Source organism: Lytechinus pictus, chromosome 5 (genome assembly GCF_037042905.1).
Source record: "Lytechinus pictus isolate F3 Inbred chromosome 5, Lp3.0, whole genome shotgun sequence".
NCBI lineage: Eukaryota > Metazoa > Echinodermata > Echinoidea > Temnopleuroida > Toxopneustidae > Lytechinus > Lytechinus pictus.
Window position 1 is genome coordinate 31,694,052 of NC_087249.1, and position 20,048 is coordinate 31,714,099.

The 20,048-nt window shown below is 38.7% G+C and overlaps 1 protein-coding gene across 1 annotated transcript; it reads left to right on the top strand.

The window, feature by feature from the left end:
- The first annotated feature begins 764 nt into the window (after positions 1-764).
- Positions 765-19,603, top strand: LOC129262090 (glutamate receptor 1-like). The gene is made up of 10 exons (XM_064100245.1): positions 765-1,499; positions 10,033-10,221; positions 10,667-10,915; positions 11,772-11,947; positions 13,216-13,269; positions 13,897-14,190; positions 14,719-14,838; positions 16,146-16,292; positions 17,072-17,272; positions 17,557-19,603. The coding sequence occupies exons 1-10, from the start codon at positions 1,427-1,429 to the stop codon at positions 18,784-18,786; spliced, it is 2,733 nt and encodes a 910-aa protein (XP_063956315.1). The 5' UTR covers positions 765-1,426; the 3' UTR covers positions 18,787-19,603.
- The last annotated feature ends 445 nt before the right edge of the window (positions 19,604-20,048 follow it).

A 20,048-nucleotide genomic window follows, 5' to 3' on the forward strand; every position in this document is an offset into this window, starting at 1 on the left:
TGATTTAAAAATATTGTACTTTTTTATTTAATACGACACGAATTTTATACCTTCCTCTTTTAAAATTAGGAACCTGTTTGCCCCAAAATTATGGTTGTTTAGTAATGAGCTGAAAAGCGGGAGAAGTTGACTTTAAGGAGGTGACGGCAGAAATTGACTAAGATTTTACACGCCCAGAGCCGACCCGACCAGAAGTTGCGCGATCAATTAAAAAACGATAACTTCATATACTTCGGCCTAACCTTACTCTAATTCCATGCCCTAATGTATACATTTGAACTTTAACTGGCAAGAAACACATATAGCTGAGGTGGAAAAACAGTGTTGGGAAACAATGGAGAACTTCAGTATTGTCATTTAACCGCGCGCAGCGCGGAAGCAAAATTCATATATAAATTTAGAGCAAGAGTGAAGGAGTTTCTCTTTTGAGAAAAAAAATAAAGAATAAAAAAAAAAAACACAAAGCTACCTTTCTTCCCTTTCCTCCCTTCCCTTTTCCTTTTCTCCTCTCTTTTTTTTTTCTTTTTGGGGACGTTTTTTTTTTGGGGGGGGGCGACCGCCCCCACCGCCCCCCCCCTGGCTACGCGCCTGGGGGGAAAGGTTCCAAAGGAAGACTTGTGCAGATCTTTCTCGTCGGACATGGTCATGATCAGGGTTTCGTCACCCTTGTCTCATTCGTCATCGTAATGACGAGCACGATCACGGACGATAACGATGACGACGATTTGATTTTCATCGTGGGTGGAGAGAAGAACAGCGAAATTCTTTCACTCCACATAATCCGGGCACTTATTATGTCAAAATCTAAATGAGTTAGTATTAGATCAAGATAGTGACGCAAACCTACAACGTTAGTTGTAGATCTATAGGCAAATTCATATTATCATGGTGACAAGTCATAATGCCTACTCTCATTTCTTCATCTCTGTTGATGTTCAATATAATCACAAATTGGTGCATTATTCATGATTTGATCATCCATTTCTGGCTATGCCGTTTTGACGAGTATTTTATGGTCGATACGTCATAATTTCGGCATCGGCACACGTTGGTACCCACTCGCGTGGAACGCTTTGCATCGTCCCTCCGTTCTTACCGCAATATGCACCCACGCCAGCTAATGGAATCGACCATCAGCCGGGCGGAGATGCCAATTTGATTGACAGGCTGTCAATCATCGCCTCATTAGCATACCACATGAATGCGTAATGAGGTAGTTTTTTTGCCGTCTCTTCGCTTTCGCTAAACCGTTTTCCAAAGACTATATTCCTCACGACTACTACACGAAGCCGGCTTGGAAATAGCTCTCGAATTTCCAACATAACCTCCAAGAAACGTTTGTTTCTGGAGGAGATTTTATCATCCAAAAGCGAATCAAGGAGGAAGAGGATATCGTGAGGCTATCTCCGGACAACATCAAGAGAAGATGGAGAAGACATTATTCTTCACGGTGGGCATCCTGTTTTTACAACAGGCATTTGCCGCCGAAATTTCAATCGGTGAGTGAAAGATTTATTTACTTGTATTTAAATTATCATACCTCAGAAATTTATATCATATATTAATCCATATTATTATGGAACGACTAGGCTATGATTTTTTTCGTCCGTATTTACATAGAGGGATAGATGCTTGCAAGTAATTCTTTGGGAAAAGAATGATGCGGGGAGCCGCAATTTGTATCTCGATTTGATAGGAAACACTTTCGAACTCATTTTTGAAATTTATACTGTTTTTATTGTCGAAACATACTCATAATCAAACATGATCTTGATATATTATATAAATGTGTTGCCTATACCATCATAATCAAACGTGTGTATAGTTTTCTATATTGTACTATAAGCAATGCCAACTGTTGTTGTGCAGTATCTGCGCTTCGCTTACTAATTACTAATTCACAGCCGCCACAATGCAACGCTCGATTATCATTATGCAGTCGTTCAATACCCTTTTGCTCATCCCCATACGGTATACCGATAGAGAAAGCTGAACCCATTTGCATAAAAATCGAACAATGCATTTTAGAACACGATATTTGTATACAGCATTGATGCGATAAAGAAAATGCAGTAGAGTATATGCCTCATTATATACGGAACGTCAGTCGATTTCGCGGCCAGAACTCCTCCGTGCCATAGCAGCGGGTGTTCCGTTGTAGGTCAGGAGAAACTCACCGAGGGCATATTAGAAGGGATGGGGTGGGTCGATGGGTGACGAAAAGGGGGCTTGAAGGCGTACAAGGAACAGAGGGGGAAGAATAAAACACCTTTGTGGTTCGGTAACCTTAGACTTTCCAATTCACTTGAAAGCAAAACATTTCCTCTGCATTGGCCAAATGAATGAATAGTCACTGGGATCGAACTCCAATGCCGAGGTCATTTCGAGACCGAGATGTGATGTATCCCAGATATATGTTTGAGTTTGAGTCTGTTAGTGGTTCATTGACGAAGAAAGTGAGTTAGAAACTGCTTGCATTTGGATTTTACAGCATTTACATCAAACTCGAATTCCGAATACACTGAAATGAATGTTGTCCGTGCATGCATGCATGGTCAAGGGGTTACAAAACAGACATTGTGACTTTCATTATGTGACGTGTCCGAAACATATTATTGTCAATTTCATATAAATTAATTCAAATTCAACTAAGTTACTCGTTCAAAATGTTTCATAACTAAACTCTGTCTAAAGACATCTTATAGTCATGCTTTGGCAGACTTTCGTGTTTTTTAAAGTTTTTTTTTCCATCTGAAAACTACAAGAAATACAAAGAACAGTATAGAAATTACATATTGCAACACCAAAGCTGGGATCCAACAATTGAAAGTTTTGTGTTTAAAGCAAAACAAATCAGAACATTATCTTGTGCAGAAAATTTGTGCAGTATTATGACACCCAATGGAATAAAGTGATCCCTGAACAATGTACCTTTTGAGAATCCCATGCAGTTTGATAATACGGTGGAAAATTCAATCTTCTGGAACAAATTAGCCTAACGGTAAAAATACAATACTCCTTTTCACTATAATAAATACTGTTTGGGCGCCCTAGCTTTTATAATCTTGTCTTTGTTTAACTCTCTCCGAGACAACCGCTTTATCATCACATTATGTCAAGTTAACCAGGTAAGATAAGATTGAGATTATAGTCAATTAACTAGGCCAGGAATATATGGATTTAGCGGGTTTCTACTGTAGGGTCTGATTTTTCTAAAGACACAGTGACTCACTTTATTTGCATTTTCTCCAATTTGTGGAAAATAAATTTGACTATATAATAGGCAGATCTTTACCCTCTCACGTCTCTGGTCTAACCCTTCTCTCGAAATGTTCTTTCATTTTAGGCCTAAATATCGAGTTCGTCCTTGTCACTACCGGGAAGTTCGAAATGGGATATTTAAAACTGCTTATTGAATACCAAGAAACATTGTGCAGACTTGTGCAGCTCTCTTAAATCAAAATCAAAGCAAATGATGAAGACTTTTAAATCGGAAATTGGATAGGGCGGGATTATGTGAAATAATTCATAGTGTCTCGAAGTCCTTTAAAAACGGTCACAGAAGATAATCAGAACTTTTAAAGCATAACACAAATAACGCATTGTATTTAGTATCCCTGACGGCAACTGTTGAATTATTAAAGGAGAATGAAACTCTTGGAGCAAGTTAGCTTTTGTGAAAGCAGAAAAATCAAAGAATAAGATCAACAAAAGTTTGAGTAAAATAGGACTAGCAATAGAAGAGTTATGAGCATTTGAATGTCGAGATCACTAATGCTATATGGAGATCCTCCCATTGGCAATGCGACCAAGATCTATGATGTCACAGATGAACAACTCTCCCCTTTTGGACACTGAAAATATACCCCAAAATATCTCTTTTTGCTCATTCTAATCATATGACAAACGATTCATCAATGATATAATGTTGTGAAACCTCTGTACTTGTCCTCTCATAAAGAGAACACCTCACCTTGTGATAGACTCTATAAAAGTGAGAATATAAGTGAAATAAGTACTAAAGTAATGAGGGAGTTGTACGTGTGTGACATCACAGATCTTGGTCGCATTGCCAATGAAAGGATCTACATGGCATTAGTGATCTCGACATTCAAATGCTCATAACTTTCTTATTATTCATTCAATCTTCCTCAAACTTTCAACAATATGTTTCTTTGATTTTTCTCTTTGATATGGATTCAGCTGGTTTCAAGGGTTTCATTCTCCTTTAAAGTGTATGACTTATGACTTGTCATAATAACGCATTGTATTTAGTATCCCTGACGGCAACTGTTGAATTATTCAAGTGTATGACTTGTTTAAGTTTTTTTAAGAGGATGCCGATGAAGACACTCAATTATTTTTTACGTTTTACATGCGGATAAGACAGTCTCACAATATACCACTACCTTACAAAATAGCAGAAGAGAAAAAACAGAACATCTTCTGTGAATGGTTCTTTGACTGTAGTTGAGACATTATACAAACATCCATTGACTGTATAAAGTTGCATCTTCAGTCTAGAAATTTATTGGTTGTATGAAAATAAAACCCCCTAAAATGATGATGATACTAATCTCAGTCAACCTTGATCCACATATCAAAAGGTAAATCTTCCATCCTCACTCCCTCTGTCTTGCTAAAAAAATGTTTTGTTTTGAGATTGTCACGGCGTCTAAACACACTTGAAATTTGAAATATACTACGGGGGCAAAGAGGTATGAGTGCCAGGATCTTGTTCGTTTACGTCAGTGATATATACAAAAACGATGAATGGAGAACGAGGGTGGGATATTATGAGGTGGAGGAGGAGAGAGGGAGAAAGATAAAAAGCTACTTAGAATAGATGACGGTTGTGAACGGCGAAAGGTAAATGGGACGATGGATAATTGTACTGTATGCAAGAACCCCCCCCCAAAAAAAAAAAAAAGGCACAGCGTAACTGGTAATCATCCGGACAGAAGGATAAAATATTTTTTTAAAGTTGGGGTGATGCTTATATACAGGGTTAAGATTTTGATGGAGATCGGTGCAGTGGAGGATACAGAGAGGGGGAGATGGATATGACGGGGGGCATGGGGGATGATTGATGTAAGCAAAGCAAGCCGGAGGGAGATGGGAAGGGGTGGATGATGGGAGAAGGGAGATGCAATTACCACGTGTAAGTTGTATAGGTTTAGGTTAATACATTTTTTTAAAAATGTGAGAGAGCGAGGGAGAGAACAGAGTCAGGGAGAGTTGAAGTAAGAGGAAAGCCTGGCTGAGTTTACTAGGCTTCTTCGAACTTGACCTCTGTTTCTCCCTTTTTGACGCGGAGCCAGCGTTCTCACATCAAGAGCGTAAAATACGATTTATACACCACCGCTGGTAACCATCATAACAGAGGGGCGGGGCCTCATCATTGGCTTCCAAAGTTAATAAGAATGAGGGTGAAAGGGAGATGGGGGAACTATTTACGACGGTGAAAATACAGACGGAAAAGTACAAAGGGCGGTAAAGTAATGAGAACCAAATCGCCCTTTTCATTCCAACTCATACTGGAGTTAGAATATACTAGGATGAAAGTTTTTAACACGAGATCATGACAAATATAGCAGAAAGCAGAGATGGGTAGGAGTGTGTATAATGACCAAAAGAAAAGGGATACGAAATAGGAGAAGAAGAAAAGGAAGAAGAAGAAGATCGAAGAAGAAGATGATGATGATGAAGAAGAATGAAGAAGAATAAGGAGGAGGAGGGAGGAGAAAGAGGAAGAGTCCGATAAGGAGAAAAAATACGGAAAGTAGAAAAAGCGGATGTTTAGATGGACCAATAAATTGGCCATTTTTTTAAACATAATGTTTAATATAGTTTGAATACTGCATGCTTTTCGACAACGCTCAAACGAAAGGGAAGTTCCCGCCCAAATCAGTTATGTCGATATACATATAAGAATCAATGTGTTTCACCGATCATAACAATGATAGTGGTTTACCAAGGCAGCTATACGTTTTACAATAATTCTACAAGGCTATTTCAGAGTGCTTTTGAATAACAAAAGGCTATTATTTACTTCTATGTAGGTGAATGAAAGAATTGTATCTTACAAGTGAATTGGAACAGTGAATTCAAAACGACTGCATACTTTGCGTTGTGTATTGTTGGTCTAAGGACTCCCCATTGCGAAGCATTATTCGTTTGGCCGGTCGATTGAGCCATGATTGAACGAAAGAATTTTTAAATTGCCCAGTATTAGACCTTTTGCAATAATGCATCAATTTGTGGTGTAACCTAAAAAAATATATTGAAAAAATAAAGTGTTTTCGCCTGAATGCTATGATTTCTGCTCATTGGTTTCCTTATTTGGCATAAATCACCACGACGTAAAATTAATGAATATAAGTTATATGAGAAAAAAATTCCCCGAGATTGATTATGTTGGCATTTGAGCAGCCGAGTTGGCGATGTGCATTGTCGCCCTCTCTTGGGCTATTCCTGTATAGTTTCGATGCAGGCAACAGAGGGGTCGCTGTTATTTGCTCCAAATATGCTCTGAAAATTTGGGTAAACATGTATGACGTACTTATTCATGACCAAATAGGGGAAATCACATTGCTTATAAACATTTCATTTTAGATATTCAAATCTAATTACAACAACAATATGCTTATTACGATTGAGAAACAGAAAAACAATCGAAACCTTATGTCTAATTCTCTGAAGAAAAAAAAAACCACACCAGAAATAACTAATATATCGCTCACTTCTTATACAAATAAATCTTAATTCCGTTGATTTTGACTCAGTTGATACAATCGGCCCGTATTATTAATGTGATATACACCATATACACGCATAATAATTACAGTATTAATAATCCATTCGAAGAATAGCTAAAAATAATATTTGATAGATTTAATGGCATAAATAAAATCGCTGAAAAATATGTTTGAAGAAACCATAGCTCACGACCCAACTTTCCCCCCTTTCTGTGCATCAATTCCCTCTATTAGCGAATGTTTATGAAGTTACATGTCGTCAAAATAATGTTAGCCCTGCATCCTATACTACCCGTCACTGCTTTCCAAACCCTACTTTCTCATCAGCAATAGCGCCAGCTATAGTTTATTAATGGAACGATCGATGTACGCCATGTCCTTATCTAGCTGATATGCTTTGCTGAACACATTATAAAACATCTAACATTAATAGAACGATTTACCCCCAACGTACTAACAGCATTATAATATTTGGAGCACCGAACAGTGTGGTCTGTAGACCACAATAGAAATTGTCCGTTGAGTCAGGCGCGGGAATTTTCCTTGTAATAAATTTCGCAATTCAATAAAATTGTACCGTTGCGTACCAGGCTTTGATTAACAAACGAAAAGGGCGTGATGCATTTGAATGATGTAGCCAATCTTCTTGGCAAAATAAATAGAAAGAATTTGAGAAATGCATTGCGGATACAATATCCTATTACAGCAACTTGATAATCTTCCCTTTTAAGTTACCCAGAAACATCAGCTTATAGTCAATACAAGTGCAAAATTATTGAAAAACAATGACATGCGCTCTTATCTTGAAACCGAACCGATTTTCAGGTATCCCAAAATTTGATATGACTAAATATTTTCACTTAAAACCTATTTACACAAGTGATTATTTTTTTATAGATTGCTTAATTCGCGTTTCAATATGCTAGATATTATTGTAAACTTATACTATTACTTGCACAAATCGGTAAACGGGCCTGAATAAATTGCATGACCATGGATTTGATGAAGGAATAATTCTGTAGACCAAATACATTCTGTAATTTAATTCTCACACATGATACAATCAAAGAAGTGTAACACAAACACCGGTGGGTACATTGCACTTGGCTAAATGTCGCCATCTATCGGTCGTACTTGTTCAAAATTTGTGTGCATGTCGAGAAAGCGTGAATTCTTTTGAAATGAGCAAACCAAAAAGGAACGCGGAATTTCGAAAACAACCTTTTGTCCAGGCGTCACCGACCGTGAAGCGTCACCGACCGTGAAGCGTTTCAACAATCACACATTCAAAAAACCGAAAACTACCCAGGAACCTTGTAAAGGGGTATAGAAACTGAATTTTGAATAGCAGCTGCGGCTTCTAAACCCTGAATAGATAATATATCATGAAAGGCTGCCTTAGCCTATTATATCCTTTCAAATTGAATCCGTATACAGATAGTCATCTTGGCACCCGAGGCGGTGGGGGGGGGGGGGGCTGTGTTTTGCGGGGGTGAGCCATAAATCGGGTCAGGGTACTCTAGCTTTTGTGAGTTGTTCAATTGATAAAAAAAGGTAAACCGAGGTCGCCATTTTCTTGTTATGATGGCCTCGTCATTTAAAAAGAAGAGATTTGCCATTTATTGACAAATCATGTTTTCATTAATAATGTTCATTAATTAAACAGCAACAGGCAAAACTTTCAATAAAAATCGGAAGGCAATGGGTACGATTTCCATGGGAAGGCAATTACAAGCACGTGCAAAAATGGATTTTAAATATTTAACCACGAATTCACATCGAATGCCTATATTGATTGCACATGATTATTATAAACCTCATAGTAAATGAGATTATGATGATTTCCCCGTTTAGAGCAGGGGCGGATCCAAGATTTTTCGATAAGGGGGAGGGCACATTTTCCCGAAGAAAAATTTTATAAAGCAAAAAAAGTCTTCACTTTCTAAGGGGGGGGGGGCACACTACTGCATTTTTACATTACAAATTTTAATGGTGCTCTCAAGGGGGGGGGGGGGGCATGGGCGGGCTGTGCCCACCTGGATCCGCCAGCGCCTCTGAGTACATCCATACATGATGTGTATAGGCCCACTGTATAATGAGAAAATTAAGACAAGATCTAACGACCACGCCCTCATGTAAGGTTTCCAGAAATTGCATTACTACGTGTGTGGGGAGGAAGTAAAAGACGATCCACCCATTAAGAAAACTTTTGTGGATTGGAGATTCTGGTTTAAAAATTATGATCTTATAAATTCTGATCATTTTGGGCAAAAAAATGTAGTCATTATTCTTTTTTAGTTATCGATAAAACTTAAAAGTATCCCATGCAGGCATGCAATCTAAAAAATATCTTGTAAAATGCACCATGAGGGTAATTAAGTGTCCAACCAACATTGGGCATTTCTTTGGGGCATTTTGTCCATTCTAAAGTAGCTGCTTATTTTTTAACCTTACTGGACAATATTACGCTTCCCGCAGTGGGTAAAATACTGCCACATTGGTTGGACACATAATTACCCTCGTGTTGGTTAAAATTTTACCCAATTATGCCAAATATTTTTTACAGTGTGTCCATGATGATGGAGTAAGCTCTTGGTAGAAAGAGTATACATACGGGCAAACTACTGATAATGTGGAGGGATCGCTAATCTTGGAGAAAACCGACAGACATATAATCCTGTGAATCTTCATAAAAATGCCTACTTGATTTAAACCAAGGGAAGGAAATGCACAACCACCCCTTTTCAATCACACATCTCGAAATACATATCCATCATTATTTTGATGCAAAAAAGACGAGTCGTAACTCGATCATGTATCTTAGCGATGGAATATGGATTAAAGTTTACATCTCAACATCATTCCTGTTAAATGCGCTGCGAAGTGTGTTAGCAGGGGCCGCGGAAGAGGGGGGGGGGGGGGCTGGGGGCTTCAACCCCCCACTTTTTTTTTCCAAAACCGTGTACAAAAACGTAAAAATGACCATAGGATTGTGATTTTTTGCATGGTCAGCCCCCGCCCACTTTGAAAACCGTTCCGCGGCCCCTGGTTAGAGAGCGATATTTAAGTTTTTGTCGTTTGACCCAGATAGCTTTCGATCCAATCTTCAGGAATGTACAATATAATATGTATATAAAGCGGATAGTCAAAACCAATACACTGAGCACATAAAATATTCTAAAAAGACCTATTGTAGTGATTGATATTGACATCCCCCATATTTATATATACCACTGCTTATGTGCAATGATTTGATCTTTGACCTTTGCCACAGGTTCCTTCTACGGTGTCATGACCGACAAGGATGACGAGTATAAGAGAATCATTGACGACGCCGTTGATTACGTAACAAGGCAAGCATGGAGCAACCAGAACACCCTTCGAGTTACCCACTTTCAGCCTGAGATGAATGCGCTAGGAGAACCTGAGATCAGTACCAATATTTTCCAGGCTGTCCAGATTGGTAGGTGGTCATTTTTATCTAATATTTTTTTAATACATTGATCCTATATTATTAATTATTTCATATTTTTAAATTAGAATTACATCGGGGGCAAATTTACAGATGCAACTTTGCACCTTTTTGGTCTGGACGGTGCGAAGTTGCACTACTAACTGTGCTTCCCTAACCCCCCCCCCATTTTTTTTCTCTCTCTCTCATGTATCTTCCTTTCTTCTTTCCTATCTATCGTTATTTTTTCTATCAATCTTTCTGTAATTTTCTCTCTCAGAATTTCTCTCTAAAAAGTAAATGGATGCAAAAAAAAGGCGAATTTTAAGTCATTCAAATAGTAAATTGGAAATATTATGACTTGATATTTTATATATGAAAAGTGATTCCCTTTTCAAATTAATGATATGACCCCGTCACTAATACTCATCACAATATTATTTGCCTTTCCCAACAGAGGTCTGCGCCCATGCACGTAGCAGCAGTCTTCGTGGCATCGTTCTCCCGCACGACATCTGTATGGACTGCAATGACATCAGCGGTGTCATCGGTGACGCCATCAACCCAACAGTCGCCATCGACTTGGCTGGCGGAGACTACTCCGTCAAGCTCTACCCCGATGTCGGCGACCTCGTTGATCTCTTTGCCGAAGTCATCAACTACACCAAGTGGCGTGATTTCCTCCTTATCTACGACGGTGACAATGGTAAGACGAACACGACGTCGCTCTAGACATGATGTCACATGGATCATTTTATGGGGATTGATTTTCTTCTATGCCTCATATCACTGACAGCAAGCAACCATACATCTCTAACTGATGATTAATTACTATCAATATCGTTGTTATAAAACACCCTGAATACTATCATCTACAGGATAATATAGACACAGATTATAATGTTATTTATACCTTAAAATAATCTGACCCTATACAACGGAGTGTTGATTTCTTTCCCAGCTCCTCAAAACAATCTTGTTCATATTTTCTTACAAATATGAAATAACAACTTCATGGTTTGGCAAATTAATCACAGAAAATGCTCTAAGTGTAGACAGACTTATTAACTGAACCAATAAAAAAAAGTCACAATTCGAAAAAGCTAGATTTTAGCAAAACAAACGCTAGAAATTTCGGCACTCTGTCCTTGACAGAATGCAGTGTCTACCTGTCGAAAAGAGTTTTGCTGTTATCAATAAACAATGATGGCTCCCTAAATCATCATAACTCCTATAATTCATTACAAATTTATGATTGTTTGTTGCACTGTTTCTCGGAATTTGAAAGGAATTAATTTGGCATAGTGTTGCTTGATCCATTACTTAAAAAAATTATTGTATTAAATCAACACCAGCTTGAAGTACAACTTTTTAATACCTTGAAATGCCTTTTCCGAAATCTAAAATGATGAGTGTATGTGATCCGCCCTAACATGCCTAATATTTAGATTATTAGATCTTGTTACGTTGAATTGTATCTCACTTCCATTGTCTCAGAATCTGCTTGGAACATTGAAGCGAGACGCGTCCATTTATTCTTTTAATTTCCTTTTCTTGCACAGCCCAAGGTATCGTTGAGGAGATGACCGCACAGGCCAATGACAGGAACCAAACCATTAAGGTGCTACCTATTCCTGAAGACTTGACAGAGCTACATACTACACTTGCAGGAAGCTCTATCAAGAACATTCTACTCTTCTGCCAGTACGAAGAGATTTGTCTCGATGTTGTCAAAATGGTACGTTCTTGCGACATCAGTGTCATACTCTATTTCGACAACTAAAGACATCTTCATCTTGCTCTTCTTGCTTTTCATAAGAGTATTCTTTGGAGCGTTCCATGAACGGACTTGTTTTCCTTCTATCGTTCCTAATCATTCTTTTCTGTAATGCTCCTCCTGTTCATCATTCTTCTCCTGTCCTCATCACCGTTCTCCCCTTCCTCTCTTTTATTTCCATCTCTTCCCCTGTTTTCTTCTAATTTTTGTACTCCTACCTCTTCTGCTTGTTCTTTTTTCCTCTTCTTCTCCTTCTTGTTCTTCTTATTCTTCTTTCCTTCTTTTTCTTCTTCTTCTTCCTCTTCTCCTTCTTTTTCTCCTTCTTCTTCCTCCTCCTCCTCTTTTTCTTAATTATTTCTCTCCTCCTCTTCATTCTCATTTCCTATTCTTTCTGTTTATTTCTTTCATATCCATCTTGCTCTTGCTATATCCCCCTTCATTAATCCACTCTTTTACATCTTTCTTTACCAGTGTCGGCTTCAAATGTTCTTTCATTCGTATAGAACATCCATGTCATCGTCTTTTTACGACTTCCTCTTACCCCCTCATATCTTCCTCCTCCTTCCCAATGTCTCTCTATTCCTGTCATGGGCGGCGCTACAGGGGAGGAAGAGGGGACATTCCTATGGCATTTCAAGTAAGGGGACAAAGTGGGGAAAAAAGAGAAATAGGAAGTACTAGTACAATATTAAATAAAGAAGATAGAAAGCTAACATAACGTGATATATGTCTGGATCTTTTCACACTGTAATCATTATTTTTAAATGAAAGAAAAGAAAGGCATGACCTTTACGTCGCCTTGCCCCTACCGTTCTTAAAACACACTGTATTTATCTCAGTCTCCATTCTTATCTTCCACTCACTTTCTGAGAAAAATCCCAAACGAAGGGACGAAATCCATATATTTTTTTCCCAAAATTCGCCTCCTGATACATTACACTCGTCTTAATTGAATTCTCGAATGCCATTTTCTTGAAAAAAGAGAGAAAAAAAAGAGGACAGTATTGTTTCAAACTATCAAATAAAACTAAAAAAAAGTACCTGGAAAAGATAAAACATGCAATTTGGGGACTTTCCCCTCTGACATTGTTCCAAATTTTTAATAAATGGCGATATGCACAATATTTATACTGTCCACTAATGTTATAGATTGTAATGTGTGTTATAAAATGGTCTTCTTATTGGTAAATGCTATATATATGCGTTATGTTTTTATTCAATTCTTTCAGGCCATTGATGAAAATCTGATGATAGACGGGTACCACTGGTTCTTAGGGAATTTGGTAAGTACTGCGAATACGATAAAGAAAAATCTCAGAATTTACCTTCACTACAACTTTGCTCCAAGCTAATTTGTGGGAAACTGGTGATGGTCAGTATGGCCCTACATTTGAATTATTTAGATAAGGCGATGAAAATCACAAACAAAGGAAAATTGATTTGATGAATATATACCAAACATGATCCTTTGTATCACGAAATTATTGTCTTTATGTCGTATGAAGTATGTATGTATATAGATAGGGTTAAATATACTCTATATACAACAACAACAATAACAACAGCAAGTGCTACAAAGATGCATATAAGAGTAAAAAGAAAATCACTCTTTGATGAGCGATTCAGACAACACGAATAATTTTGAATCCTTTGGGTGATCTCGCGGTAGCTCAAAATTAGGGAAATACACTTCTATACTCTACTATGAAATTCAAACCTATAAAAAGATGAATGTTTAACTTTCTTCCGAGTGAGAAATAAATAGCGACTTCCCCCTCCTAGCTTCTTCTATCAACTGAATATATGATATCGATCATATTCATTCAACACATTGCAATATATACCAACAAATAATAACAGACCATTGTTAATACAATGTTGCATATTTTTGTCATCTATGTCATATTCAGGACTTACCGCTTACTTGGGAAGAAGTTAGTCAAATCCGACTCGATGGCGCCTACATCACCCGACTCCAGATGAACAAGCAATCGAACGTCAATGTGCGATACACGACCACACGACCAGAAAACCAAGAGGAATGGCCTTTCCGTCTTAAGATGGCCTACGACGCCGTCGTCCTTCTCGGCGAGGCCTTTGAGAGTCATCTTCAACGTCTTGGTACTTTCCCGACCAAGGTTGCGCAGTGCCCGACTGCCTCTGAGTCATTTCAACTTTCATCTGTTATGCAAGATATAAAAGAGGTAAGATATTTCAACTTTGTGTACTTGTGCTTTAGTTGTCCGAATGTGAATGCCGCTGAACAACGAAAAAGATAGGCAAAAGACATGTCGATGCCTGATGATGCAACAATCATTATAATCAACTTAAATAAAACACAATCTTAATAAATATCAAGTTTTTCCGTAACACCAGGGACCCTGGTAAGACTTCCATATCTAGGTAACAAGGCCCTAGTGTTATATTTCTATGTAAAAAAATAATTTCTTTTGGTGTCTGTGACCAGTCTGAATAGAAATGATTTTTGACATAGTTTACATCATTTTCAATTTATACGTAAAACAATAAATTGAAATGTGATTAAATGATACAATTCGTAGAGTAACACATCTTATTTCTTCAAAGAGTTTGATGGATTTTAGATTCTGATGATGTTGTTACGATTGCTAGCTAAACGTTAAGGAAATATATACGTATAAAAAGACACCGTTTTTTTTTATTTGGCAATGTTGCATTATTAATTTTTTCTTTGATATTGATGTTTTATTCAGGTAAACTTTGAGGGTTTGAGTGGACACATCTCTTTTGATAACATGTATCGACGAACCAACTACTCCATCACCATCCACCAAGGAAAGGGTCAGACTGTCTATTTCTACACTGACAATCAGGTAGGAATAAGATTACAGAATATATATATATAATATATATATTGTAAAGAAATGGATGAAGAGAACAATGGTAGGCGTAGCTTAAATCAAGGTTCCCCAGAGCTATCTACCCTTTGGAAAAATTGGTGATGCCGAAAAAATGTCTCTGCCGGGAATCGAACCCGGGCCCCCAGCTTTGAACGCCGGTGCCTTAACCACTAGACCACAGAGACGGGTTAGTGGCTAGGGCGACCCCGATCCGATTGACCGTCAGATAGACAGATTTTCGACACTATACCAATTATAATTTCCCTTGTCGGGTGAAGGTGGGTTTCGAACAATGACAAATATATATATATATATATATATTTGAAGAAAGAAGTCATAATGAGGGATTTCATTATGTGTGTTATCTCAACACCAGCACCAGATTTCAACACCGTATACTAACCTTGAAATAACCCGATGTTATATCCAAGCACTGTTGATGGTAGATTAAAAAAAAAAAAAACTACTCTCTCTCTCTAAGAAAATAGATATTATACAATACTAGTTACTAGTTACTTATACCATGGACCTACTAAGAGTAGTAGGTCCATGCTTGTACCAAAACCAAGATTTTGCGCTCGTTAAGTCTTCGGTGCGGGAGATGGATCCTATCTACCCCATGGAAGAACAATAGCACTGAAAGTTTTTAGTACTATTGAAATTTGATTTCCGCCATATTATTTTTGCTGATTATTTTGTCAGGTGATTTCTTATTTATAGTATGCTCGATGTGTAAATGGTAAAGAACAACGGAATAGAATATTTTTAAAAGGGTAGACATGATTGGTCGATTCAATTGTGTCATAAAATAAGAAGTACTTTATACCAACCATCAATATTCTAGAAAGAATGAAATATGGATGATAAGTCATATTTCATTCATGATAACGCCCGTGTTATAAACCCGTGTGTATATTTTCTCCCATCCCCTACCACTTGCCGATTCTGTCTTAGAATTATGTCTTAAAAATAGTCACTTGATTGTTATAAGTACTTCTGCGAGAGATGTACATGTAGTATAATCAGGTTTTCGTTATGTTTTGTTCCTTTATCTTTTGTATCCCATTCTGCATGACCTGGAGCTCGTAACACAAGTTTAGCAATCATCGCAGAACATTTTTTCTACGATTGATTGCATTGACTACAATGTACAATTAATCGTGAAAATCAAGTGTACGATTAATCGCTAACCTTTGTGTTACGGGACCCTGATATCATTTGTGTTGATTATTCCTTTATCTTTATTCTATCTGCCATTCCAATTCCTCTCCGCCTTCCAGTATCGAGCTGCAGGCGAATGGGTGCAGAGTATTTCGCTATGGCGTCAAGCTAATCGTGGCATGTCCTGGCCAAACCCTGGTTCTCGACTCAACATGTACGAGTTCAGAAATGCTGAACTGAAGAGCATCATTGTGACGTCATTAGAGGTGAGTTAGAGTACCATCACCCCCACCACGCCCATATTAGTCATGGGCCTTTATCATCACTCTCAGAGGTTGTATTATGAACCGTTGAAATATTCTTCCCTGCATCATAAATAAACTTTAATCGTCATCACTGTCATCATCGTCATCACTGACTCATTGTCATCACCGTCATCATCATCATCATCATCACCATCATCATATGCATCACCTATAATCATCGCCATCATCAGCAGAGGCAACATTATGATTAATTTCGTACCATCAATATTATTCAAGCATAATGTATCATGATTTGCAAGCAATTTGATAATGTATGAAATACTAGTAGTACTTGGGTTCTTCTATTTAGCTCAGAATCTTATGAAGAATTGCATATGCATCTCCTCTTTTCCAATCATATCGTCTCTTCATAGACAATCACCGATATCATCCTCGTCGTCGTCATTATCATGATCATTATTATCGTCCTCATCTTCATCATTGCCATCCCCATCATGTTTAACATCCTCATCATTGTTCATTATCATTACAATTTTTTTCTACAATCATCGTCAAAACCGTATCGCGATAAGACCATAACAAATACAGCCCCATCCTCCTACTCCGTCATCCCCTTCCTTTCTCCGCGTCACAGTCATCCACGTCATCGCTATTTTATCCACAACTATAATTCATATTATATATATTGTTGTATAAGTATACATTTTCAAAAGAAAGTAAAATCGAAACCCAGTCATATTTCCATGTCTTGACTTGATTTTGTTCAAACTCTATTTTAGGAAGCGCCATACCTCATCGACAGCGGCCAGGGGTTCATCGGCTACGTCCCTGAACTGCTCCGAAACATCAAGATCGTCATGGAAAACGAACTCGGACTCCCCTTCGACTACGAGATCGAACTGGTCGGTGAAGGCGAGTACGGACGTCTCGACGCTACCACTGGCCGATGGAGCGGTCTGATGGAGAAGCTTGTTGAAGGAGTGAGTTGATGATTGACTTATAAATTTATGAGGTTAAGCTTCCAGAAAAACTTCATTCCATGTTATATTTTCAGCGAGGGTCAGCGAAGGCAGATTGATGACTTCCTGTTCGTAAAATTGATCTTATATAGCGAATATGATGAATATAAACAAACTAATGGAGTCATCAGTGAGGATAACTTCATTATGTCATGAAAAAAGAAACGTTACTACATAAAGGAATTTATATAAAGGAATCTATATTAATTATCATATTATTTTCTTATCTTTATTTCTTTTAACAGTACGCTGATATCGCCGCTGCCCCAATGGCTATCACCAGTGAGCGAGACAAGTACATTGATTACACCGTCCCCTTCATGAGGAGTGAGTTGGGTATCCTGATCGAGCATCCTAGCTATGTGTGGGAACATCCTTTCGTGCCTGTATTCCCCTACGATTGGAATGTCTGGATCTGCAACTTCGCCGCCCTCTTCGTAAGCGGTGTCTTCCTTTTCCTCATCTGCTACTTCAGCCCCTACGAATGGCGCGCAAAGTCGAAGCGAGGCGAAGCTTCCTCCGAGCAGGGTGAGAGCTTCAAGTTCAGCAATACGGCTTGGTATATGATCACAACCATGTACCTGCAGAGTTACGATGTCTCGCCTCGCTCTGTGGCTGGACGAGTCCTCAGTGCCTTCTGGTATCTCTTCATGCTCGTCATGGTGTTCCTGTACCTCATCAACCTGACCCCCTTCCTTAGGGCATCCAAAGGCATCATCCAAGTGCGCGATGTCGGCGATCTCTTCGATCAGACCACAGTCGATGTCGGTTTCGTCAAGGACAGTTCTGCCTACGACTTCTTCCGTGATAACCGTATCCCAGAGTACCGTCGTCTCTGGGAGACTGTTCAATCTGCCGTTTCCATGTACCGTGACGACAGTGGTATTGTCCTTGAGGTTGAAGATGGTGTCCTGCGAACAAGACACTCCAACGGCAAGTACGCCTTCATCCACGACCGACGCGTTCTTCAGCATGGATCCCGGCAGTGGCCTTGCAATTTGGTCATTACTGGGGGAAGCTTTGCTACTGTTGAATATGGATTGGCTGTTGCGTCAGGGTCACCCTTGAGAGATCAGCTGTCCTGGTGTATCGAGCGGCTCGAGGAACGCGGTACCTTGGAAAGCTTGTGGAACAACAATACTTGGGTGGATCCACAACGCCGTGGACCCTGCAACAATGAACGAATGACTTACTGGGAGCGGCAAGCGCTTTATTCACTCACCGCTGTCGATCTCCAAGGAATGTACTACCTCATGATCATTGGGATGGGTTCTGCCGTCATCATCTTCGCGCTCGAAGTTCTCGCATTCCAGCTAGGTGTAGGTACCAACGCCCCACGGGTCAGTCGGAACGATGCTCGTGAAATGCGCATCGTTCAGGCCTCTTCTGGTGGTGGCGTCGGTGGTGGAATGGGTGGTGGTGGTGGTGGGGGAGGTGCAAGTGGGGGTGCCAACGATGGCAAAATGTGGATCTAGTCCAACCCTTCCCCTTATCCCACCACTCTTTTAAACACTTTGAAAATTGTGTCCTGAAGTTTGTTTCTTATTCTATTCTCAACTATTCTCTTCCCTATTTTACTGGTATTAAAATGCTTAAAGTGATTGGTTAACATTGTTTTGACTTTTAAAAAATCTGAGCTAGAAGGTCACACTTGTCACCTGTGTCTGTGATATGTTACAAAAATGAAGCCCAGAAAAAATTGCGTTCGAAAATAAATTTTTAGTGCTTCAAAAATTGAAATATAAAGTGACCGAAAACACCATCTTAATTTCATCCCATACACTTATGTGTACTATTTAGGCGTCTATTAGACACCCATTTACAAAATCGGGGTTTGCCTTGTAGTTTTAGCTTTTCATTCTCAATAATGGTTGTTTTCAGGGTTTATTAGTTCTAATACATGCACTTGTACACATGTTTCATCTTGGTTTGAGAATTTTTTTAATCGGCTGCTCACAAAGTTAAACAATACCTTTAAGGTTAAGATATCTCTTAGTGTGTAGTGTTTTAATATGTTCGGATATTTCAAATTATATGAAATAAATTAGACTTTTCTATCCAGGATTCAGAAAACATAAAATGCGGGGGGGGGGGGGGTTATTTCTAAATATTGGGAAGAGGGGATGTTTCATTTTCTGGAATGAGTTTTCAAAATCATGTCGTTAATGCCTGTTGATTGTTAAACACAATGGCTGAAATTGTATTTTGTTTGGCTCGAAGTGATGAAACTTTCACTTGTACCATTTTGTAGTTCTGTGTACATTTTCAATAAATGTGTCTTTTTATCAGGAACTTGAAGGTCGGTGACTCAAATTATGTGTACCTGACCAGATGGTATAGTGGATAGATGAAGGAAAGAATATGCAAAAGAAATGAGAATGTGAGGGTATCTGGAAAGATGGCATAGCATGTCATGTGTGTGAGAGAGAGAGAGAGAGAGAGAGAGAGAGAGAGACAGACAGACAGACAGAGAGAAGAGTGGTTAAAGGGAGAATAGATGTCTGTCATTGCAAGAGGGGGGGGGGGAGAAACAAAGAAAGATACCGATGAAGATAATTATAGAGAAGGGAGGGAAAGGGAGAGAAAGGAACAGGGGTGGAATGGGATAAGGGATGTGTGCTTGGGTGAGAGAGGGGGAGAGAGAGGAAATAGAGAATCATTGAAATGTATTGATGCAAAGATACAGATAAGACAGAGAGGGGGGTAACATTAATAAACTGTTGAAATCCTGTCGACA